Genomic DNA, 26,981 nt, shown 5'->3' with positions numbered 1-26,981 from the left:
ACTCTCTTCCACCTTCTTCCTTCTGGAAAAAGATACAAAAGTCTGAGGTCATGTACCAAACGACTCAAGAACAGCTTCTTCCCTGCTGCGATCAGACTTTTGAATGGACCTATCTTGCATTAAGTTGATCTTTCTCTACACCCTATCTATGACTGTAACATTACATTCTGCACGCTCTCCTTTCCTTCCCTATGTACAGTATGCTTTGTCTGTATAGCACGCAAGAAACAATACTTTTCACTGTATGTTAATACATGTGACAATAATAAATCAAATCAAGTTCATTGTTTGTAATTTCACCCTTCGCTATTTCGCAGGAATGAAACTCCCGCTAACAACACGAGTTGGCTTTAATATTCCAATGAGGATACCTTTTTGCATTATTTATTTTTAAGCTGGCATTTAACTACTGATCTATCCTTCATATCAGCAGCTGCAAGTTCTGAGACATAGATCACTGACCAGTTTTCCTCTTTATCACAAATCTTCCATCTCATTGTCATACCTTGATCATACTGGCAAGAGATTTTCCGTAGTTGGCATGGAACTTCTCACGGATATCAAGCAAATCGACTTCACTCCTTGAAATCATAACCCTGATAAGCGTGTCATCATCTGTACCAGCTCCCTAGTTTCAAAAGAGAAAAAAGTGTGAAACAACATTATTGTTAACAGACTCCAATCCACTCATCATATCTGACAATATGATTATGCTGTTGCTGCATGTTTTCATGCAGTACTCTAAATAAAGAATGTCTTTTCTATCACAATCAAAGTAGATGTAGATTTACATACTGCTTGGACATCAATAAATGATGAACAAGTTTCAGCTTGACCAAGTGATTTCTTTAAATATTGGATAGTAAAGAAATATACAGAACCAGAACTCACAAGTATAAACCAGTTTGAATAATTTTCCTTGCCATCTTAAGAAATGCACAATCACTGATGAATTACTATTTATTCTGCTGGAATGTGCCTGCCAACTGTAATGACAAGTAACTTAACAAAAACAAAGACAAACGACATCGCAAATGAGTTTCCCCATCAGCAAGTTCACAATATGATGCGTGCTTGGTAAATAGCTGCTAGGAGTTTCATTCCATTCTAATGCTTTTGTTTATATTAACTTGAGTAATATTGGGACAAATCTTGCTGGGGAAAATAATTGCACATTAACAACACATGCCTTGGTAATGCATAAATCAGCCAACAGGGAGTAAGAGAGATGAATCATCACGAGTCATACATCTCAGAACATGTTAGTTGATTGAAGCCACTCCATTGTTTGCTTCCCAAAAATGGCATCTTGCTCTCTGCCTCCCTGTTACTTTTTGGAGCTTACTGAACTTGCACATTAATTGCCCATTACACTTGGTTCAAAGTTAGGGCTGGTGATTAAATCTTCGAGTACTCTCTTAACATGACAATTGGCAATGTAATACCAATCAACATCTCTGGCCCAGAAAGGGAACTATTTAAGTTATGGACTCTCATTCACAAATGCAGCAAATCCTCCTTTGAGGGCGTTTCAAAATCTCAAATTGTTTCCTTACAGTTCCTTTGACTTTCCTCCCCTCTCTATTTCTTCTCCCGAGCCTGATTTTACTAATTTGTTCATTATAATTCACCGTACTCCATTTTTCTTATTTCTTCACAATCTTTAAATCTCACTGGGTTAGGAAAATAGATTATTGGTCCTGCCACCCAGTAAGGACTAGAGATGCCTCTTTGCCCTTCCCACATCATCATCAGCATTTTCGGCATGTTATGGCACAAAAATGTTGTGAGCTGAAAGGTGCAGGATAAACGTAACTAACGGCTATAAACCTCATGCAGTTAACTTTTACACAGCATTGCAAAGTTCTTTACACATGACTGGATTTGGAGACAGAAAAATCAAACTGCTCTAATTCTTCAAAATGTCATCTTAGCTGCATAAGTTTCAGCAGCAGAGCTATTTTGTCAACTTCATGACAAACTCAGAAACAAAGAGAACAAAATGCAACATTTCCAATCGTCAAAACTGCGTCACAAAAAAAGAGAAATGTTGACCTATTTCTTCCCTTTAGACTCTAGTCCTTTCCTCTCTACAACCTTTGTTCAAACCCCCTGGTACAGGCATAGACAGTGAACCAACTTCCAAAACCATCACATGAACACTGCTAACAACTCCCGATTCAAGACACACTGACCAAAGACCTCTGATGAAAGGGAGTCAACCTGGAACATTAATGATGGGGGGGTAGAATAGAATTCTTAGTATGAGGCCCTTCATTTTATTTTTACTATAATAAGTAGACTAGGTTAAGGTAATTATAAAGTGCCTTATATATAGTGAGAATTTACAATGTGCCTGGAACAAAATATACAAAGGTATTATAAACTGCAAATATATTATAAACTGTATAACCACAAATTAACCAAGTATTATAAGCTTAAACTATATTTTCAATATATATGTACTGTGCACCTTGGCCAACTTTGTTCTGAATGCAGCATGATGGGAAACACAATGTAGACAGACCAAGTTCTTTTAATACAATGGAGCACAGAAAGGCAGCTTCTGTTATCTGTTTTTGGATGTGCGAAAGGCAAGTTTAATAGGCCTGCTATTTAAGGGAGTAAATTCATTCATGGGTAGCGAGGCTGGAGCAGTCTCTCAAGCTGATAAAGGAGGCCCCGGTTCCAGTGAAAGAGTGACTCCTTTCACCAATTAAACTTCACAGGTGTTAGTTTGGCCTTGGTTACTAGTAATGATGTGGGTTAGGTTTCCTAGGTAAAGGGGGAGGAACCTACATGGGCAATAAGCTAATAAACACCTATTTCTATTGACAGGTGGAATGTTATTGGCTAAGGTAATAATGTGTAATATTGTGATTGGGCTCTCCAGTCTGATTGATGAGACTGGGTGGGATATTGAAATGTTCAGAATAATATAATAATTTTACCTTGCAATATTAGCTCAGGAAGGACAGTCAACCCTCACTGTCTCTCTCCTGATGCATGCATCAGCAAATACATTCCTCTTCATTCTTTAACTATATACTGTCTTTCACAGTCTATGTTTTGGTTGAGTGAGGTTCAACAAATACAGAGCACCCCACGGGAAACCTCAGAAAATTCCTCTTACAATTTGGTGCTGTGACAGCAGGGTACTCACCGGTGACCAGCGGCGAGACGTGTTCCCAAGTGGTGTGTGAGTATATTCTTTAAATACCACCCAGCAGTTAGGGGGCTACGCATCTAGCAGCCGGAAGCTGTAACTTGAGTACCTCGGACTGGGGAAGAGGTGCGAAAGGTGTATGTAAAGAGCCCATGCTTAACGTAGAGAGGCCAAGACGGACTCTTGGATCTCCTATGGAGAGGAGCGAAAAGCCATGTGGGTAGAAGGGGCGTTTGCGGAAAAGCTATGCTTAAACATAGCAGGGCCGAGGGCAGACTCTCCGACACTCATGCAGCAGAGTGAAGAGCCACGTTGTTAGAGAAGCGTCAAGAGGCTAGACCGTGTGTACAGACGGTGGCTCGCTCAGGCACAAGGAACTCTCAGGGAGGGGTTCCAGAGGTAGAGAAGGGACAAGGCCATGTGAGAGAATCAGCGGGGAGAGGTCCCAGGAGTAAAGGCCTCCTGTGAGAGAGAGACAGACAGGTTAAATTGGTTGGTCTAAAGCATCATAGACCAAAGAGAGAAGTAAATTGCATTTGGAATACTGCGTCCAGTTCTGGTCGCCACACTACCAGAAGGACGTGGAGGCTTTGGAGAGAGTACAGAGGAGGTTTACCAGGATGTTGCCTGGTATGGAGGGGCTTGGTTATGAGGAGAGATTGGGGAAACTGGGGTTGTTCTCCTTGGAAAGACGGAGGATGAGGGGAGACTTAATAGAGGTGTATAAAATTATGAAAGGCATAGATAGGGTGAACGGTGGGAAGCTTTTCCCCGGGTCGGTGGTGACGTTCACGAGGGGTCATAGGTTCAAGGTGAAGGGGGGGAGGTTTAACACAGATATCAGAAGGACATATTTCACACAGAGGGTCGTGGGGGCCTGGAATGTGTTGCCGGGCAAGGTGGTGGAGGCGGACACACTGGGAACGTTTAAGACTTATCTAGACAGCTATATGAACGGAGTGGGAATGGAGGGATACAAAAGAGTGGTCTAGTTTGGACCAGGGAGCGGCGCGGGCTAATTGTTCCTTGTTTCTCGTGGAAGTGGAAATGACTAGGGTTGGGAAGCATTTTCCGATCAGGGCCATTGTGATCTCCTGGACTCGTTTCGATCGCCTCAGGGGGTCGGAGAGGAATTTCCCAGATTTTTTTTCCCCATATTGGCCCTGGGGTTTTTCACTCTGGGTTTTCGCCTCTCCCTGGAGATCACATGGTCTGGAATGGGGGGGTGGGGGTGAGTTAATAGGTTGTAATGAACAAAGCATCGTAGCTGTGGGGGACAGCTCGGTGGATAGGATATTGGTATGTAGATAGGCTGGAAAATTGGGCGGGGATCCTGGATTCAGGATTCAATCCTGGACCGGGGAGCGGCGCGGGCTTGGAGGGCCGAAGGGCCTGTTCCTGTGCTGTATTGTTCTTTGTTTGTTCTTTGTTTGTTAAAGTGTTAAAAGCAGGCAAGGACTCTCTGTGTATGGCAGAGAGAGAGGATGTAATCGTGCGATCCATGGTCATTTTCAAGAATAGGAATCCGACAGAGATTTGAGCTCTGCCATGTTGGGAAAGGAAAATCAATTTCAAGATGGCGTTACGTTACGCCTGAAAAGTTGCAAGGAGAGTTAACCATTTAGGCACACAGTTGATTTGATTTTGTATTTGCTTGTGTTGGTTACGGAGGCAAAGTTATAGAAATAATTCATCATGCAAATTTTGCGCTAAACTGGAGAGATTATAAGTGTAAAAGTTTTAATTTAGTAGGGCTATTTAAAAATGATAAAAATAAATTTAATTTTGGATTAATTTGGATCAGGCTTGTTGTTACTTTTTAAAATGTATTCTTGATAGAACTGACGATGAAAAGATAAATGGAAAGAATTATTCCAGAGTGTTTGAAGTGATGTCAATCTGAGCGAATTTACTCTGCCCCAGCTGAAACAAGCAGAGAATTAACCCATTCTGTCCCAGACAGGATGGATCTTTGCGTTAAAGACTTGCAGAAGTTTTAAGGCATAAAATCAAAAATCTAACTGAAAGGGGAGTTGCTTAAGGTAGAATGGGAGTGTGTGTTTTATGATAGGAATTAATATACTGCCATAGTGCATTCTAGTTAAAATGTGACATGGATATGCAGTAAATCAACCACAAAACTGGAGTAGTTTTGAACACAAAGCACACCCTGTTGTAAATTTTGAATATGGGAAGGTTGAAACTATATTAGATGCCAGACGGGCTAAAAGGGAGAGGCCGCCTATAACACCAAATTGACAGAATAATATAATTAGAGATGAGGGAAATAATTCAGTGGAATAAATGAGAAAGGAAAATGAACAGGGTGATAAAAGATATGTTATAGAGGAACTGATAGCAAACAGAATCAAAAGTGGGATTCGTTGGATACAAGACAGACATTTAAGGGGATTCTAGGAAGTAGAATGTAGTTTTAGGCGATAGCTATAGATAAAGGAACAAAGTTTTCTTAAAAGAAAGAAAAGATAAGATAGGCACTAATGGGCAGTTTAAAGTCCGCAACACTGTTTTCTGAGTTTGGGATAATTCTGACATAAGAAAATGTGTTGTAAGCAAGTTACCTTAATAAAATGATGTTATTTAAGATAAGAACAATCAAAATAATTTATGGCCTGGGGTCAAATTGAAAGGTTTGGTTTCTGTTTCAAAGATTTATGAGGTTATAGTATTCTGAAAAAAAGATAGTTTCCAGAGGACCGGGGGGAGGGGATTTGTGTACAAAGGCTTTTCACCCGAAAAGGGATAAAACAAGTATTGAATAATTTTTAACAATTGTAGGAATTTTGTGGAAGATTAAGCCCAATAATCTAATGTCTTACAGGGCTTGATAAAGAAAGGACTAGTCAAGTGGGGCGGCACGGTAGCACAGTGGTTAGCGCTACTGCTTCACAGCTCCAGGGACCTGGGTTCGATTCCTGGCTTGGGTCACTGTCTGTGTGGAGTTTGCACATTCTCCTCGTGTCTGCGTGGGTTTCCTCCGGGTGCTCCGGTTTCCTCCCACAGTCCAAAGATGTGCAGGTTAGGTTGATTGGCCATGCTAAAATTGCCCCTTCGAGTCCTGAGATGTCTAGGTTAGAGGGATTAGTGGGTGGGATATGGGGATAGGGCCTGGGTGGGATTGTGGTCGGTGCAGACTCGATGGGCCGAAGGGCCTCTTTCTGCACTGTAGGGTATCTATCTAAAAGAGAGAGTGGGAGATGCAGGAGTACAGGCTTTTTCAGATTTGGAGCAGGCTTTGGTGACAGCCCCAGCTTTGGTCACCAAACCATTACATGATGGAGTATAGGCAGCTGTAGTTGCTCAGCAGCATAGGGACAGATTGAGACTTATGGGGTGTTTCTCCACTCAGTTACTCTGTTGCCAGAGGGATGCATTGGTGTGTGAGAGCACTAGCTTGTGCCTCGTGGGCGGTCAATGTTTCGGAGCCCCTCACCTTGATGGGAAAAATAATCCTCCATAGCCCACATACTCAGGAATTTCCTCCAGGCAGCCAGGGTTCCTTTAGAAGCAGCAGTAATAAAAGTTCAAGCTCACAGGAAAATTGAGAATAAAGTCCAGCAAGGAAATCATTTTGCTGACCAGGCAGCAAAGGCCTTAGTAAAACAGGATTGGGAGTGGATTCAGCTGTAGGGTTAGCAGCTGTAGCAGTTGAAGACAGTACAGATATTGTGTAAAACAAGTGCAGGAACAAGCAGAAGAGGAAAAGGAGCAATAGAAAAAAGATGGAGGGCGGAAAGGTCATGATGGAATATGGAGGAGAGAAGGGAAAATAATAGTTCCTAAAGTAATACAGCATTCGCTGCTGAAGATTTATCGCGAACTAGCACACACAAGCAGAGACAGAATGCTTGATTTATTGAAGAAATGTTAGTATTGGCAGAGGTGGCTAGAGTGCACCCTAGTGGTGCCAGGACGTCCCTACAAGATTAACATGGGAAGTCAACCCAGACCCAAAAGACTCTGGAAGAATTTATAAATGGATTTTACAAGGCTGTTATCACGGATACAGGGAAAACGTACTGTTTAGTAATATTAAACCAGTTTACTCGAAGGGTTGAAGCATTCCCATGTAAAGATGCCACAGCTACAACGGTAGCTGTGATATTAGCAAATGAGATTATTCCCAGGTGGGGAATGCCTCTTCAGCTGGATTCTGATCAGGGAACTCATTTCACGGAGAGTTTTGAAAGAGGTCTGTCGTATGTTGGGAATAAAGCAGAGGTTTCACATACCATATCACCCTCAGAGTTGAGGGATGGTGGGGAGGATGAACCGAACACGGAGGGATCTAATAGATCGTCTACATTTTCTCAAAAAGCAGGTGTTCACGCAACAGCAGCACTGAGATTGGACTAAATTGGCGGAGAGAGTACTCCTAAGTTGCCTTTACCGAGAAATAAGGTAATGGTGAAACCCATGACAGACAAAAAAGGGCTAGGAACTCGCTGGGAAGGGCCTTTTGATGTGGTGGTTACAGGGCAGACATGTGCCCTAATTGATGAGAAGTGCAGCCCACGTTGGAGACACTGGACTCAGTTAAAGCCGTACCCTGGTGGTAAGCCCCAAGACAGTGAACCTGACCCAGCGACTGAATGATTTAATTTAATAGTAGAAGTAGAAAGAATCTGATTAGACCAAATTTATTCTAATTGCTAAATTTAAGGTCACGAGGCCATCTGGATTCTATTACAGATTAGGTGCACAGAAGATCTCTGATCTGCCACAGCTACAATCAAGATCGACCGGACATCTCCCAATGCAGAAGCAAGTCAAGTCGCGAGCGCGTACAATGTGCGGCGCGGTGATTGTGCAAGTTTTGTAAACAAGCTGTATTATTAGCTGACATCAATCAACAATTGTGTTTGATTGTAAGACAGAAGTTGTAGAGATTGCTATAATTAATGCACGTGATTATATCTTTTTAGTGTTGAATGTATAGATTTTGACTCAGGTGGGACCAGCAACGGAGGTCCCCTCGGGAGGTACGTGTTAATACTTACTTATAATATGGCACACACACATGTCAGATTGACCAGTCAGATGAAGTGTTGGGTATGTTCGCACATCCTCATATATGCAGAAGGGGGAATACCATTAAAGCCAATGCCCTTAACATGGTCAGAGCCCAGAATTCCAAGTATCCTGGACACCCATTACCAGGATTCATCAGTAGAGAGGTAAGGAAAGAATTTCATAACAGTGAGTCTTGTGCAGGGAAGTTAGGTCATATAAACACATATACACCTATCTATAACCTAGAGAAACCAGCTCCTAGTTTAGTTTTAAAATAGCCAACACCAAAACCAAAAGAGATATATTGTGCTAGAAACGTGGAAGGCCAAGGGGAAAACTGAGTGAATGTGACCACATGGTAAATCGAACCACACGGCTATGCCTGAGCCCACCTAGTAATGACCAATCTTGCAATATTTCTTATTGCTATGGAGGAGGCAACACTTACCAACTCTCAATGGAACATATAGGATTTGTGGGGATAGGGCATATCCTTGGCTCCCTGTCGGATGGAAGGTGTCGTGTTATCTTGGATATGTAATCCCATACATATATCACACTCCTAAACTCCCTCCCCTGCCAAGACGTTGACGAGCTATTACAGAAATGGAACGGTTCTTTGGCATATTGTTTCCCCAATATGGAGTAACTAAAGCGATGCCGGTAATTTTGGTTCTATGCTTCATTTTGGAACAAGTCACCAATGATACAGCAACTGCCCTTGCTAAGGTTAATGATGAGCTGGTAGCCATGCGCACTGTGGTACTTCAACACAGATTGGCATTGGATCAGAGTGTTGCACGTACATACCAGATAGTTCAGAAAACATAATTAATCTGGTTAATCATATCAGGAGAGAGGTGGGGAAACTCAAAGACCCTGAACCGTTTACCTCAGGTAGTAGGCTGGCTGGGGTCCATGGGAACATCAATCCTACAAGGGATTGCAATATTCTTCATGATGATCTTGGCATTGATGATGCTTGTTAATGTAATTAAATGTGCTTGTGCAAGGTTGCCCAAGTCCACAGAAGGGATGGTAACAGTGACGACAGTTAAGTTGAGCAAGCAAGGATACAAAGAGACCAGTCATCCTTCAGGACACAGGAACAAGTATTGGGACACTTCTATTTAGTGGCCTTATCTTGGGCTATAGCCAAGGGCCAAAAGCAGGGACTGATGGGGGGGGTAGTATAGAATTCTTAGTATAAGGCCCTTCATTTTACTTTTATTATGATAAGTAGGCTAAGTTAAGGTAATTATAAAGTGCCTTATATATAGTGAGAATTCACAATGTACCTGAAACAAAATATACAAAGGTATTATGAACTGCAAATGTATTATAAACTGTATAACCACAAATTAACCAAGTATTATAAGCTTAAACTATATTTTCAATATATATGTATTGTGCACCTTGGCCAACTTTGTTCTGAATGCAGCATGATGGGAAACACAGTGGTAGACAGACCAAGTTCTTTTAATACAATGGAGCACAGAAAGGCAGCTTCTGTTATCTGTTTTTGGATGTGCGAAAGTCAAGTTTAATAGGCCTGCTATTTAAGGGAGTAAATTCATTCATGGGCAGCGAGGCTGGAGCAGTCTCTCAAGCTGATAAAGGAGGCCCCGGTTCCAGTGAAAGAGCGACTCCTTTCACCAATTAAACTTCGCCGGTGTTAGTTATGACCTTGGTTACTAGTAATGATGTGGGTTAGGTTTCCTGGGTAAAGGGGGAGGAACCTACATGGGCAATAAGCTAATAATCTCCTATTCCTGTTGACAGATGGAATGTTATTAGCTAAGGTAATAATGTGTAATATTGTGATTGGGCTCTCCAGTCTGATTGATGAGACTGGGTGGGATATTGAAATGTTCAGAATATAATAATTTTACCTTGCAATATTAGCTCAGAGGACAGTCAACCCTCATTGACTGTGTTTCTCTCCTGACGCATGCATCAGCAAATACATTCCTCTCCGTTCTTTAACTATATACTGTCTTTTGCAGTCTATGTATTGATTGAGTGAGGTTCAACAAATACAGAGCACCCCACGGGAAAACTCAGAAAATTTCTCTTACAATTAACCCTGTTTTTTCCCCCTCTATGCAGATGCTGAAGGACCGGCTGAACATTTTCTGTTTTTATTGAAGACTCCTTAGACTTGCTGCCTTCTAGAAACTTTCCACTTTGCATCGATTCAGATTAGAAAGCAGCACCACAGTGGAGGAGTAAAAAAAAAGCAAGAAATTCAGGGCAAGCTAGAACACATCATGACAGTAAATTTCTAACATTGCATCAATAGGAAAGATATTTCTAAGATGCAAGTTCTCAATTTATTCCTTATAAATACATACTTCTTTCAGACTGACTCCCAATGGCCACTTCTCTTTGAACTGTTCCAATAAAAGGTCACGACCTTTACCTCTCTCCACAGATGCTACCTGACTTGCTGAACATTCCCAGCATTTTCAGGGAGAAAGGACTGTTTTGTTTGTCAGCTCCGAGCTTGGAAAAACAGCCGACAAATTCTGCTAAATAGGACTCGGAGAAGGAATTTGATGGGGCAGCATACAAACATGCTGGTGAGTGTGCTTACCTAGGTCCTGGGGTCACTGGGGCCACTCCACCGGGTAGTGTCCCATCAGTGTCAAGGAGCACAACTTCAACCCCAAGTTGGCAGAGTGAAAGGCATAAAGTTTTCCTCCTCCTCAGCCTCTGCCCATTCTCTCAACGGGTAGAACATTCCCCGAAGAAACCAGGAACTCACCACAGCACCTTCAAAAACAACTCAAGTAGGTTGAGGCACTTGGCAATAGCGAAGGTTCTTAAAAGTGACCTTAAGTACAATTTAGGTGCCGGACCCTTTAAGGAACAGCCCACTTGCACCCCTGTATTCTGCAGAGTGATGCAGGCTGTCATTGCCAGAGCATCATGTAGGTGTCCAGGCATCACATCCACTGGCTGGGCTGTGCATTATCAGGATAGTGTTGCTTCACAACCTTTCAGCACACGAGTGACACTGTGAACAGTGTGTGCCAGAAGTGACTGGGGGCACTGCACACCTCAAAAAGAAGCACCAGGCCTCCCAACGCAGGGCTGAATTTCACATCCGCGGCCTTGTGTATCACAATTTTTTTTAAAATCACTATTCTTAGTGATTAGGACCCTGCACTTAGTTCAAGAATGAGAGTGTTAAAGGTTAGTCATTTTATCTTTACTGTTCTACCAAAAATTATTAATTTCAGCTTCTTTGAATAAGTGAAATTAACCAAATAGTTCCAACGTACCTGAATGGCATTATAAAGAGTTTCTGCAAAATACTCGGGAACACTTCTTATACACTTCACTGAAATAGAACATAAACATCATTGAACTGTCCGTATCACCTCCGGCTGTTTGTGTTTACACAAGGATTCAGCAAGCCATTTGTTCCAATCAATGTAATGGAATAATTAGAGATAATTTGCAAGTCCACAGATACACAGAATCCCTATAGTGCAGAAGGGAGCCATTCGGCCCATCGAGTCTGTACCTACTCTCCGAAAGAGCTTCTTACCCAGGTCCAGCCCCACCATCCCCTGGTCCCATCCCCCCTAACCCCACACATTTACTATAGCTAATCCACCTAACCTGCACATCCTTGAACACCAAGGGGCAATTTAGCATTGACCAATCCACCTAACCAGCACCCGGAGGAAACCCACACAGACACGAAGAGAACGTGTAGACTCCACACAGTCACCCAAGGCCAGAATTGAACCCAGGTCCCTGGCACTGTGAGGCAGCAGGGCTAACCACTGTGCCACAGTCAATAAGCCTCAAGGTGAAGTGACGAGCACTGATGCAATTAAGGGAAAGTTCAATAAACAAATGAGGGAGATGGAAGGATAAATAATGTTTTAGGAAAAGGATGCTGGGAGGAGATCCATGTGGACCATAAATGCTAGCATGTTGCTGTTGGGCTGAATGGCCTATTTCTGTACTGTACTTGGGGTGTGGAATGGACTGCCTGCAGTGATAGTGGAGTCAGACACTTTAGGAACATTTAAGCGGTTATTGGATAGGCACATGGAGCACGCCAGGTTGATAGGGAGTGGGATAGCTTGATCTTGGTTTCAGATAAAGCTCGGCACAACATCGTGGGCCGAAGGGCCTGTTCTGTGCTGTACTGTTCTATGTTCTATGCAAGATTATGTAACAGAACATTGGTTCTTGTTTCTTACCAACAGCTAGTAATGCAGTCCTCAGACTCCCAGATGTCTCTGAAGAAATGCTTTCTTCAATCTGATAGCCTGAGATTTTCATGTACTCAGGAAAAACTGAAAAAGAACACATATTATAAGGATGAAATCATTCCCAAAGATTATTCAATGTCGTCTTATTTACAGAAATGTGTACCGGGTTTTACAACTTGAAATTTGAAGCAAATATTTTTATACAACAGACATTCCTGAGCACCTCAGAATACCAGAAATTCTTTAATATATATGGATTGTTATTTCTCACCAAGTAAAGCCACTTTTTGTTTTCACTCTTTTCTTCTCAGAAAATGTGTGGAGTATTGGACAGATTTTAACCACCGATTGGCTGGATAACATATGTTCTCTCCATGACCAGTTCAAGTGCTGGAGCATGGTTTATTTCCCCCAATGTGGAGTCGCCCACCCCACTACCTGAAGAGGTACAAGTGCAGAGAGGAGAACTACTGTTGAATCCAGCACATCTACCTTGCTAAATCCCTGCAATAGGACACCCCACATATTCTTCCTCCATCCACCTCCTCTTTGCCCGACTCCTCCAAAAGATCTAGATCAACCACAACCCTTACCCCGGTCCACTTCCCCACACCAGGCCTGCAGTTCTTTTTTCCCCCCCAGTGTTTTCAGCCCAACAGTCTCAATCAGGTTGACTATCAGGCAGGGAACCTGTCTGTCATGCTACCCCCATGTGTACAGTTAAAACTCCACACCGTTACAGAGAAACCCCAACTTCCGGGTTTGCTACTACTAGCAGCAAACCCGGAAGTTGGGGTTTCTCTGTAATGGCCCCCCCATCCTACCTGCCAGCACATTAAGAAGTTAAAACTCTACCCCCCCCCCACACCGGTGGCGCAGTAGTTAGCACTGCAGCCTCACGGCGCCAGGGACCCGTGTTCAAATCCAGTCTCGGGTGACTGTGTGGAGTTTGCACGTTCTCTCTGTGTCTCCATAGGTTTCCTCTGGGTGCTCCAGTTTCCTCCCACAGTCCAAAGATATGCAGGTTAAGTGGATTGGCCATTTTAAATTGTCCCTTAATGTCCCAAAATTTGTAGGTTAGGGGCATTAGAGGGGTAAATACGTAAGGTTACTGGTATAGGGGCTGGGTAAGATGCTCTGTCAAATAGTCAGTGCAGACACAATGGGCCGAATGGCCTCCTTCTGCACTGTAGGGACTCTATGATTCTATCGGGTCGGCTGAAGAGTTCTGAAGTGATAATGCTGCGCAACGCTCTCCTCATCTCCCACACACACGAGCTTCAAACAAAATGAGATTTCAGCCAACTTTCAGCTCGGTCTTACAAATGAAGACAAATACTGCTCTGAATAATATTATTATTAAGGGTGCTGTGCCAGGGCTGTTGCTTCGATATTTGCCCACATACAAATGCTTTGCTTCAGAAGTTATAAATATTTTGGGACGCTCAACTATAAATGCAAACTTGATCTTATTTAATACCTCCCCAATAAAACGTGAATGGGATTTTTCACTCAATTAAAAAGAAATGCATCGCAAGTAGACCAAGTGATTAGATGCTAAATTTACCCCATCCTAATTATGATCAAATGTAGGATACTCATAAGTCAGGATAAGGAAAAGGAGCAAGGAGAGAGAATGCACAGGAATAATATTCTCACCTAACCTTCAGTCACATCATGCACCAATGTGTTAAATTACTTGCAATTTCCCCAAGTATTCTGTTCAAGGGTCGTAATTTAATATATTACATGATGAATATTATTCCATTTAAAATGGTCAGTACTTGTTCCCAGGAATTAAAGCGAAGCCAGGAAAGCTCACCTTGCCGAAGGTAAGGCGCACTTTTAGTCCCAATGATGGTGAGGAATGCAGATTCGTCAGTGCCACACTTCAGTTCTCCAGCTTGGAACAGCTCCTAGTATAAAGTTGATAGGCAGTTAAAATCTTACAGAACAAGACAATGTAATCCCACAGCCCAATTCTTCCAGTAAATTAATTAGTCCTCATCCTATGCAACTGTCTTTTGAAAGTTAGAACATAGAACATCGCAGCGCAGTACAGGCCCTTCAGCCCTCAATGTTGCGCCGACCAGTGAAACCAATCTAAAGCCCCTCCAATCTACACTATCCCAATGGAATCTGCTTCTACCACCCTTTCAGGGATCATTTTCCCAATCTGAACCTACACGGAGAAATTCTGTTTCATTTCTCTTTAGCTCTTTCACCAGTTAGTGTACATTTGCTGTACTGACCGACTTACCAGTACTTCCCTACTTCTTGTTCCACCAAAACCTTGCAGTATTTTCAATACTTCCATTGGTTTCTCTTTAATCTGCTATTTTGACAAGAACCCCCAGTTTCTCCAAATAAATTAATCCTCTCATTGCCAGGATCATCCTGGTTAATCCCCTCTTCTGTATTCTCTCCAGAGTCATTAGAAGTATAACATCATTGCGAGAAAGGAAGCAGTAATTCAGCCCATCAAGTACATGTACAGCAATCCACTCAGTCCCATTCCCCTTCTCTATCCCTGTAGCCCTGCAAGTTTATTTCCTTCCAGAGTCTATCTAACATCCTTTTTGAAACCACTGACCGTCTCCACTTGCCCCATCCTCAGGCTGAGTTAGAGGTTATTAGCATTCACTGTGCAAAACGGTTCTTCCTCATGTCCCACTGCGTCCCTCACCTAAAACTTTAAATCAGTGAACCCTGATCCTTGTACCAATGGGAACAGTTTTTTTCTCTGCCTCATCTAAACCTGTCATAAACCTGCGCACCTCTATCAATCTGCCCTCAATCTCCTTTGCTCCAAAGGAGAACAACCCCAGCTGCCCCAACCTCAAGAGTGCAGCTAAAATCTCTCAACCCAGGAGTTATTCTGGTAAATCTCCTTTGCACCCTCTCAAGGGCATTCACATCCTGAAGTGTAGTGACCAGAACTGGATGCAGTACTCTAGTTGTGACCAAACAAAAGCTTTATAAAGGTTCAGCAATAACTTCCTTGTTTTTGTATTCAACACTGAAGCCCAGGATCCCATAAGGTTTGCTAACTGCTCTCTCTATATGAACAGCCACCCTCGAGTATGGGTGGAGCGCAAGGAACAGTAGGAGACAAAGAGAATAGGGGAGAAATCAAAAAAATGATTAGGTTAGGGAGGCAAAGAGGAACTATGACATTATGTTGAGAAACAAAACAATAAAATATTTTACACGTACATCCACAGACAAAAAAGACAGTGATAGGAATAGGATTAGTAAAGGATAAACAGGATAATACCACATACAACTATAGAGAGATGGTAGAAAGCAGAAAGAATTATTTCATTTTGGGAGACATGATATTTAACGACGAAAAGAGCATTGAGATAAACGCACTTAAATTAAAGGAGGATGTGTTGAATAAATGAAATGAATTCAAAAAGAGGATGTAACCCCTGATTATGTACGTATGTTGAAAGAATCTAGGGAAGAGGCAGCAGAGGCACCACTGCTCACATTCAATAATTTGTTAGAAGAAGGTGCAGTGCCAGAAGGCTGGTGGGGAGTGAATGCAATTTCTGTATTTAAGGAGGGGCACAAAACATGTCCAAGGAATTATAGGTCAATCAGCTGAATGTCATTGTTAGGAATAAAATATGGAATCCTTACTAAAGAAGAGAGTAAAAGAACATTTGAAAATCAGAAATATAAAGTTTATTTATTAGTGTCACAAGTAGGCTTACATTAACACTGCAATGAAGTTACTGTGAAAATCCCCTAGTTGCCACACTCCAGCGCCTGGTCGAGTACAATGAGGGAGAATTTAGCATGTCCAATGCACCTAATCAGCACATCTTTCTGACTGTGGGAGGAAACTGGAGCACCCGGGAGGAATCCCACGCAGACACGGGGAGAATGTGCAGATTCCGCATAGACAGTGACCCAAACCGGGAATTGAACATGGGTCCTTGGCACTGTGAGGCAGCGATGCTAACCACTGTGCCACCATGCCACCAGCATGTCAGCCTAGCTGACAAGTTAGCATGAATTTCAAAGGAAAAATCTTTGGACAATCTTCGTGAATTTCTGAGGAGGTGACAGCAGAAATTGTAATGCAGAAGGTGCACCTGGATTTTCAAAAGACCTGCAATGAGGTGCTCCACAACAGACTAATGAATGGGTTCAGATGGTCATTATGAAAAGTGCCATAATGTGGAGCCAGGAGAGCAGTGACAGAAGTGGTTACCTGGCTCCAAGACTGAAAAGGTGAGCAAGTGTATTTATTCAGAGCAACAGTAGGTAGAAAACGATGTTCCACAAAGATCAGTACTGGGACCGCTGCTCTTCACAGATCAGTACTGGGACCGCTGCCCTTCATAGATCAGTACTGAGACCGCTGCTCTTCACAGATCAGTACTGGGACCGCTGCCCTTCACAGATCAGTACTGGGACCGCTGCCCTTCACAGATCAGTACTGGGACCGCTGCCCTTCACAGATCAGTACGGGGACCGCTGCTCTTCATAGATCAGTACTGAGACCGCTGCCCTTCACAGATCAGTACTGGGACCGCTGCCCTTCATAGATCAGTACTGAGACCGCTGCTCTTCACAGATCAGTACTGGGACCGCTGCCCTTCACAGATCAGTACTGGGACCGCTGCCCTTCACAGATCAGTACTGGGACCGCTGCTCTTCATAGATCAGTACTGAGACCGCTGCCCTTCACAGATCAGTACTGGGACCGCTGCCCTTCATAGATCAGTACTGAGACCGCTGCTCTTCACAGATCAGTACTGGGACCGCTGCTCTTCACAGATCAGTACTGAGACCGCTGCCCTTCACAGATCAGTACTGGGACCGCTGCCCTTCACAGATCAGTACTGGGACCGCTGCCCTTCATAGATCAGTACTGGGACCGCTGCCCTTCATAGATCAGTACTGGGACCGCTGCCCTTCATAGATCAGTACTGGGACCGCTGCCCTTCATAGATCAGTACTGGGACCGCTGCCCTTCATAGATCAGTACTGGGACCGCTGCCCTTCATAGATCAGTACTGAGACCGCTGCCCTTCACAGATCAGTACTGGGACCGCTGCCCTTCACAGATCAGTACTGGGACCGCTGCCCTTCATAGATCAGTACTGGGACCGCTGCCCTTCATAGATCAGTACTGGGACCGCTGCCCTTCATAGATCAGTACTGGGACCGCTGCCCTTCATAGATCAGTACTGGGACCGCTGCCCTTCATAGATCAGTACTGGGACCGCTGCCCTTCATAGATCAGTACTGAGACCGCTGCTCTTCACAGATCAGTACTGGGACCGCTGCCCTTCATAGATCAGTACTGGGACCGCTGCCCTTCATAGATCAGTACTGGGACCGCTGCCCTTCATAGATCAGTACTGAGACCGCTGCTCTTCACAGATCAGTACTGGGACCGCTGCTCTTCACAGATCAGTACTGGGACCGCTGCCCTTCATAGATCAGTACTGAGACCGCTGCCCTTCACAGATCAGTACTGGGACCGCTGCCCTTCACAGATCAGTACTGGGACCGCTGCCCTTCACAGATCAGTACTGGGACCGCTGCCCTTCATAGATCAGTACTGGGACCGCTGCCCTTCATAGATCAGTACTGGGACCGCTGCCCTTCATAGATCAGTACTGGGACCGCTGCCCTTCATAGATCAGTACTGGGACCGCTGCTCTTCACAGATCAGTACTGGGACCGCTGCTCTTCACAGATCAGTACTGGGACCGCTGCCCTTCATAGATCAGTACTGGGACCGCTGCCCTTCATAGATCAGTACTGGGACCGCTGCCCTTCATAGATCAGTACTGGGACCGCTGCCCTTCATAGATCAGTACTGGGACCGCTGCCCTTCACAGATCAGTACTGGGACCACTGCCCTTCACAGATCAGTACTGGGACCACTGCCCTTCATAGATCAGTACTGGGACCGCTGCCCTTCACAGATCAATACTGGGACCACTGCCCTTCACAACTTACAATAATGATTTGGACTTTGGAATCAAAAGCATAATTTTTAAATTTCCAGATGGCACCACCTTGGGGGGATAGTCAATACTAAGGAGACTTGCAACAAATTACAGGAAGACATTAATAAACGTGCAGAATGGGCAAACCAGCACTGTGGGTGTACCTACACCACAGGGACTGCAACATTTCAAGGAGGCAGCTCACCACCACCTTCTGAAGGGCAACTATGGATGGGCAATAAACGCTGGCCTAGCCAGCAACATCCACATCCTGTAAGTGAATTTAAAAAATACACCAGATCCAGATCCATCAATGCCTCCTTCCTCATTGGAAGGAGGACATATTGGGCAAAATGTTCTCCCGAATACATTTCAGAAATCCCACCCCTCTTCTTACCCTTTACTCTAACATTATCCCAATCGCTATTTGAGCAATTAGTCTCCCTGTATCAGCACTCCGTAATTCTTTTCTATCTCTGTAATTTCCCCAAGGATTTGTTCTTCTAACTCATCATTTGGTGGCGTATATTATACCCCATTAATGTGACCATATCCTTTATACTTCTCAACTCTACCCAAATCGATTCTATCTTCATACTCTCAAGGACTTTCCATCAGTAGTAACTGGGTTGCTGTTTCCTACTACTGACACCAGTGCATTGTTACTTGTGCAAATCCAAATATCCTCCACATTGGGACACCCACAGAAGAACCCAAATACAAAAGGTAACCCATCAAAATGTCACAATGCCTCACTCTCACGGTCCACGTATTTCTGAAAATTGGCTCAATAGCTAAATTTAAAGTTCATTTATCTCTGTCACAAGTAGGCTTACATTAACACTGCAATGAAGTTACTGTGAAAATCCCCTAGTCGCCACACTCCGGCGGCTGTTCGAGTACACCGAGGGAGAATTTAGCATGGCCAATGCACCTAACCAGCACGCCTTTCAGACTGTGGGAGGAAACTGGAGCACCCGGAAGAAACCCACGCAGTAAACAGGGAAAACTTGCAGCCTCAAGCCTCAGTTCGATTTCCAGCTTGGGTCAATATCTTTTCCCAAAAGTGGGGGAGTCTAAAACTAGAGGGCATAGGTTTAAGGGGAGAGATACAAAAGTGTCCAGAGGGGCAATTTTTTCATAGAGGGTGACAAGTGTCTGGAACAAGCTGCCAGAGGTAGCAGTAGAGGCGGGTACAATTTTGTCTTTTAAAAAGCATTTAGACAGTTACATGGATAAGATGGATATAGAGGGATATGGGCCAAATCCCTGGAAATCGAACCGGGGTCCCCGAGGCTGTGAGGCAGCAGTGCTAATCACTGAGCCACCATAGCTGCTATCTTCATTTAAAGCAAAGGAAAGATGCAAGTTGAAAGGTTGATAAAGGTTTGCAAGAAGACTCGGTTGACTACAAACATGCAATTCAAATGCATTACCTTGTCAGCATTCTATTTGTAAATGGTTTTAATAGTTACTCTCCAGCACAGATCAATCACCAAATGAAGTAACTACAGAAGCATAACAGCCTCAAAACCAGTTACAAATGTGCAAGATTAAGGAGCATTACTTAGAGAAAATGTTGAAATGCTTTGACCGACCTGTGCATCTTTTTTAACTGCAGCTTCATCACAGGCTGTGCTCTCATCTCTATTGGCCTAAGCAAAGGAGAAAGAAATGTTAATTTTATTCATTTTCATTTATTTATTTTCATAGGTGATGAACAAGTGTGAAATGCTTCCCTATAACTCACTGATTATTTCATTACTACTTATGCTAACTGGAAGACATTGGCCCAAAAATTGCTGCAATAGCACAGCCCATGGTGTGTGCTGTGAGGTGTATTTTTAACCTCACCCTTTAGATTGCATTGTATTCGCACGACTAATGGGTGAAAATGTAAACTGACAATCACACAGAGATGTTGAGCTCAATTCTGGGGTCTCATTAACATTGGCTAGGATCTAAATATCCAAGGATATGTGTCCTATCGGAAGGACAGGCAGATGGGCAAAGGGGGCAGGGTTGCATTGCTAGTAAGGAATGAAATTAAATCGATAGCAAGAAACGATATAGGATCAGAAGGCATAGAATCTCTGTCGGCAGATTTGAGGAATCGCAAAGATTAAAATACCCCGGTGGGAGTTATGTACAGACTCCCTAGCAATAGTCAGGATGTGGGGCAGAAAATAAATCAGGAGATAGAAAAGGCAATATTACAATTATTTGGGGGGACTTCAATAGGCAAGTGGACTGGGGAAATCAGGTAGGTAGTGGATCCCAAGAAAAGGAATTTGTGGAATTTCTGAGAGATGGTTTTTTGGAGCAGCTTGTGACAGAGCCGACTAGGAAACAGGCAACTCTGGATTTGGTGATGTGTAATCATGAGTCATAGAGGTTTACAGCATGGAAACAGACCCTTCGGCCCAACTTGTCCATGCCATCCTTTTTTTTTTAAATCCCTAAGCTAACCCCAATTGCCCGCATTTGGCCCATATCCCTCTATATCCACCTTATCCATGTAACTATCTAAATGCTTTTTAAAAGACAAAATTGTACCTGCCTCTACTACCACCTCTGGCAGCTTGTTCCAGACACTTGCCACCCTCTATGAAAAAATTGCCCCTCTGGACACTTTTGTATCTCTCCCCTTAAACCTATGCCCTCTAGTTTTAGACTCCCCCACTTTTGGGAAAAGATATTGACTATCTACCTTGTCTATGCCCCTCATTATTTTATAGACCTCTATAAGATCACCCCTCAGCCTCCTACGCTCCAGAGAAAAAAGTCTCAGTCTATCCAGCCTCTCCTTATAATCCAAACCATCAAGTCCCAGTAGCATCCTAGTAAATCTTTTCTGCACTCTTTCTAGTTTAATAATATCCTTTCTATAATAGGGTGACCAGAACTGCACACAGTATTCCAAGTGTGGCCTTACCAATGTCTTGTACAACTTCAACAAGATGTCCCAACTCCTGTATTCAATGTTCTGATCGATGAAACCAGGCATGCCGAATGCCTTCCTCACCACTCTGTCCACCTGTGCCTCCACTTTCAAGGGGCTGTGAACATGTACCCCGGATCGCTTTGTTCTGTAATTCTCCCCAACGCCCTACCATTAACTGAGTCCTGCCCTGGTTCAATCTACCAAAATCTACCAATCTACCTTGCATTTGTCTAAATTAAACTCTATCTGCCATTCGTCAGCCCACTGGCCCAATTGATCAAGATGCTGTTGCAATCCAAGATAACTTTCTTCACTGTCCACTATGCCACCAATCTTGGTGTCATCTGCAAACTTACTAACCATGCCTCCTATATTCTCGTCCAAATCATTAATATAAATAACAAACAACAGGGGATCCTGAGGCACACCGCTGGTCACAGGCCTCTAGTTTGAAAAACAACCCTCTACAACCACCCTCTGGCTTCTGTCAAGAAGCCAATTTTGTATCAATTTAGATACCTCACCCTGGATCCCGTGAGATTTAACCTTATGTAACAATCTACCATGCGGTACCTTGTCAAAGGCCTTGTTAAAGTCCATGTAGACAACATCAACTGCACTGCCCTCATCTACCTTCTTGATTACCCCTTCAAAAATGAGGCAGACCTGATTAGGGAACTTAAGGTGAAGGAATCCTTAGGGAGCAGTGACCACAAGATGATAGAATTTACCCTGCAGTTTGAGAGGGGGAAGCTGGAATCAGATATAACGTTATTACAATTAAATAAAGGTAACTACAAAGATATGGGGGAGGAGCTGGCCAGAGTTGATTGGAAAGGGAGCCTAGCAGGGAAGACAGTGGAACAGCAATGGCAGGAGTTTTGGAGGGTTATCCGGAAGGCACAACAGAAATTCATCCCAAGGAGGAGGAAACAGGCTAAGGGGAGGACGAGGCATCCACGGTTGACGAGGGAAGTCAAGGACAGCATAAAAGCAAAAGAAAAAGCATATAAAGCGGCAAGGATTAGTGGGAAGCCAGAGGATTGGGAAGCCTTTAAAAGCAAGCAGAGGACAACTAAAAAAGCAATAAGGGGGGAGGTGGTGAAATAAGTTAGCTAATAATACAAAAGAAGCTAGGATTAGCTTTTTTTCAATACATAAAAAGGTAAGAGAGGCAAAAATAGCCATTGGACCACAGGAAAATGAGGCTGGAGAAGTAATAATGGGAAACAAAGCAATGGCAGAGGAATGGAATAGTTACTTTACGTCAATCTTCATGGTGGAAGACACCAGTGAGATGCCAGAGCTCCTGGAGAATCAGGAGGCACAGCTGCGTGTAGTGGCCATCACTAAGGAGGAGGATCTGGGGAAACTGAAAGGTCTGAAGGTGAATAAATCACCTGGACCGGATGGACTACACCCCAGGGTTCTAAAAGAGATAGCTGAGGAAATTGTGGAGGCATTGGTGGTGATCTTTCAGGAATCACTGGAGACAGGGAGGGTCCCAGAGCTTTGGAAAGTAGCTAATGTAACACCGCTGTTTAAAAAGGGAGGGAGGCAGCAGACGGGAAGTTATAGGCCGGTTAGCCTGACTTCGGTCATTGGCAAGATTTTAAGAGTCCCTTATTAAAAATGAGATCGCAGAGTACTTGGAAGTGCATGATAAAGTAGGATTGAGTCAGCACGGCTTTGTCAAGGAGAGGTCATGTCTGACAAATCTGTTAGAGTTCTTTGAGGAAGTAACAAGGAAGTGAGAAAAAGGAGAACCAGTGGATGTGATTTATTTAGATTTCCAGAAGGCCTTTGACAAGGTGCCGCATAGGAAACTGTTAAATAAGTTAAGAGGCCATGGTGTTAAGGGCATGGATAGAGGATTGGCTGACTGGCAGGAGGTAGAGAGTGGAGATAAAGGGGTTTTTCTCAGGATGGCAGCCGGTGACTAGTGGTGTGCCTCAGGGGTCAGTGCTGGGACCACAACTTTTCACAATATACATTAACGATTTGGAAAAAGGAACTAAAGGCACTGTTGCTAAGCTTGCAGATGACACAAAGATATGTAGAGGGACAGGTAGTATTGAGGAAGCAGGAGGGCTGCAGGAGGACTTGGACAGGCTAGGAGAGTGGACAAAGAAGTGGCAGATGGAATGTGGAAAAGTGTGAGGTTATGCACTTTGGAAGGCAGAATGGAGGCATAGACTATTTTCTAAATGGGGAAATAATTAGGAAATTAGAAACACAAAGGGACTTGGGAGTCATTGTTCAAGATTCTCTTAAGGTTAATGTGCAGGTTCAATCGGCAGTTAGGAAGGCAAATGCAATGTTAGCATTCATGTCGAAGAGCAGGGATGTACTTCTGAGGCTGTATAAGGCTCTGGTCAGACGCTATTTGGAATATTGTGAGCAGTTTTGGGCCCCATATCTAAGGAAGGACGTGCTGGCCTTGGAAAGGGTCCAGAGGAGGTTCACAAGAATGATCCCTGGAATGAAGAGCTTGTCGTATGAGGAACAGTTGAGTCCTCTGGGTCTGTACTCGTTGGAGTTTAGAAGGATAACGGGGTATCTTATTGAAATTTACAGGATACTGCGAGGCCTGGATAGACTGGACGTAGAGGGGACGTTTCCACTAGTAGGAAAAACTAGAACCAGAGGGCACAACCTCAGACTAAAGGGACGATCCTTTAAAACAGAGATGAGGAGGAATTTCTTCAGCCAAAGAGTGGTGAAAATGACAGAGTGTCTGCCTTAAAGATTATGCATCAGTTTATTTTCCAAATAAATCTTTAGAATTTGCTCTTTGAGTGTTGAAACAGCTTTATTGGTTGTATGGAAATTGTTGTCTACTATTGCTAACCTGACTCTGGGTCAGCTCAAAAGTAATGGTGAGGTTTTTTTAAAAAAAATTGCTAGACCAATTCATTATCACCAGTGAGATTCCCCAGATGCCCTTTCTGGCCTCCAAGGTTGAACATCATTAATAGTCCCTAACAGTATGAATTACCAGCTCTGAATGGTAGCAGTGAAATTAAATGTCAGCTGTTGTGCAAATCCAGCCATTTCTCAACATGCAATTTATTTGCTGACTTTGAGGCTGCCATGGCTCCCTCTATTGGTGATGTGGAGATGCCGGCGTTGGACTGGGGTAAACACAGTAAGAAGTTTAACTACACCAGGTTAAAGTCCAACAGGTTTATTTGGTAGCAAAAGCCACACACGCTTTCGGAGCTCTAAGCCCCTTCTTCAGGTGAGTGGGAATTCTGTTCACAAACAGAGCATATAAAGACACAGACTCAATTTACATGAATAATGGTTGGAATGCGAATACTTACAACTAATCAAGTCTTTAAGAAACAAAACAATGTGAGTGGAGAGAGCATCAAGGCAGGCTAAAAAGATGTGTATTGTCTCCAGAAAGAGCTCCGAAAGCTTGTGTGGCTTTTGCTACCAAATAAACCTGTTGGACTTTAACCTGGTGTTGTTAAACTTCTTACTCCCTCTATTGGTGAGCAGGGGTCTAGCAGAATCCTGCACAATAAGGTTCATAATTGCAGAGTCAGGGCAAGAGACTCCATTGGCTGGAAGAGGTCCACATTAGTCAGAACCCATGATTGGGAGCAGGAGCACTCTCCCACTGCTGCACAAGGAATCCTTGCACCTCCCCACTCTACAGAGCTGGGAATTCCCACAGATTCCAGGCTGCAACTTCCTGCCACAAAATTCCCACTCATCCACCAGCCAGGTAGCCAGATTTGGCCAGTTCCAGATGGGACTAAGAACATTTATGTAGATGAGGACCGGGCCTCCACATTCCTGAGGTGCGGCATCCTTTGGGGATTACGTGTACTATTCCTGTCCCCTTTCAAAATCAGGGCCATCATAACTGTGAAAACATTTAGAACATTATTACTGTGGCGTTTTACATTCTGAAGCATCATGGTGATCAAATCTGGTTTTATTTAAAAATAATCCACACAGATCGCACACCATAAAACAGCACTGTATATATGTGAAGAAACGCATTCATAACAAGAAAGGTTATGCTCACCTATTATCCCTCTCCTTTGTGACCTACCTTGGCTTCCAGTCCCGCAACACATCGAATTTAAAATTCTCAAGCTTGTATTCAAATCTCGCCACCTCCCTGTAACTTCCTTTAGTCTTACAATCACATGCCTAATATAGGTTTTTCCAACACTGGCCTCTTGTGCAGCCTCCTCCATTCACCCTATTGTTGGAGACTTTGACCTAAACTGCACACTATCCTGGAATATCCTCACCAAACTCTGCACCACATTCTCCATCAATATTATTCTTAAAACCCACCTCTTTGGCTTAGCTTTTGGCCAGCCGGTTTAATATTGCTGTGCCCATTTATCCATTACATGCAGACACGACACGAACAACACTTGTTGATCCGTGCATTACAAAGACAGTGCTGCGTTGTCAAAGCCTCTGGCTTTCTAATGAGAAATAAAACCGAGATCCACGTATGCCCTCCCAGTTTGACGCAAAATAAGCCTGTGTTTTGGTCAACATTTATACCTCAACTTTTGGCATTCTTTACCCCAGAACGCTGTGAGTGCTAAGTCATTGAGTATATTCAAGACCAAGATAGATAGTGTCCAAAAATTTAGGGGATAAAGGGGTCAGAGGGGAATGTTAGGCTGAGATTAGAGATCAGCCATGATTTCACGGAATGGAAGAATAGAATCAAGGAGGTTCAATGACCCGATCCTGTTCCTCTTCCTTACATTCGTAATTCTTAAAAAGATCAGCTGGATCTTTTGCATCGACCAGAGGAACAGATGTTGCTCAAAAGATGGCATTTCCAGTACCGCAGCATTTCCTCAGTAATGCACTGAAATATCAGACCAGGCAATGCGTTCAAGTCTCTGGAGTGAGGTTTGAACCACAATCTTCGAACCCACTGGAGAGAATGTTACCACGGAGTCAAGACATACTCCAGAAAAAGCAATTCATTCCTCCCCTTGCCTCCCTCCCTCAGTAGCCACCAGGCTGTTGAAACCTGGTGCAATTTTGTTCATCAGATTTCTGTCTGCCAGAATACTGAAACAGCCCTCACAGTCACAAGTAGAATCCTATCTGACTGACCAATGTAAAACTATCCCTCCTCAAATACATCCCTCCCATTGTCCAGCTGGCTCTCTGTCACCTGGCTCCATTTATATCCATCCGGCCATCAGCAAAGAATCTCCTGCAATGGATTATTTTCCAACTGCAGTATGATTCAGAATTCTTAACCACATGTTGGCCCTTGACAAGTGTCCAAAATCACATCCTCAAGTTCCAAATATACAGCAAGGACAGCTCTACATCAACCCAGCCCTCTCGCCCCCTTTACTCTCTCTGATCAGTCACATAGCTTGTCTAACATCCATTACTGAATGAGGAGGAACTTCCTCTAATTAAGTATTGAGAAGGCTACACTTACTGTTTTCAATCCCTACACAAAGGCTGTTCCTAACCATAAACACCTTTCCTCTCAGCACAGTGTCTAGCATTGCTGCCTCACAGTACCAGGGATCCGGGTTCAATTCCAGCCCCACTGTCTCTGTGGAGTTTGCATGTTCTCCCTGTGTCTGCATGGGTTTCCTCCGGGTGCTCCG

At 43.6% G+C, this 26,981-nt stretch overlaps 1 protein-coding gene across 2 annotated transcripts in view; it reads right to left on the bottom strand.

The window, feature by feature from the left end:
• LOC144492905 (annexin A5-like) overlaps positions 1-26,981 on the bottom strand; it is a 74,100-nt gene that overhangs the window by 3,968 nt on the left and 43,151 nt on the right. For both annotated transcript variants that reach the window (XR_013497653.1, XM_078211513.1), the window contains exons 8-12: positions 20,012-20,068; positions 14,258-14,351; positions 12,424-12,519; positions 11,488-11,546; positions 506-628 (exon numbers count right to left, since the gene is read on the bottom strand). Coding sequence is in view for 1 of the 2 variants with exons in the window: in XM_078211513.1 (XP_078067639.1) it covers positions 506-628; positions 11,488-11,546; positions 12,424-12,519; positions 14,258-14,351; positions 20,012-20,068 (429 nt within the window). In the remaining variant the exon portion in view is untranslated. The remainder of the gene's footprint in view (positions 1-505; positions 629-11,487; positions 11,547-12,423; positions 12,520-14,257; positions 14,352-20,011; positions 20,069-26,981) is intronic.

This window comes from Mustelus asterias, chromosome 1 (genome assembly GCF_964213995.1).
Source record: "Mustelus asterias chromosome 1, sMusAst1.hap1.1, whole genome shotgun sequence".
In the NCBI taxonomy this organism is placed as follows: domain Eukaryota; kingdom Metazoa; phylum Chordata; class Chondrichthyes; order Carcharhiniformes; family Triakidae; genus Mustelus; species Mustelus asterias.
Note: the sequence above shows the minus strand (reverse complement) of the source record. Positions and strands in the feature narration are given on the sequence as shown.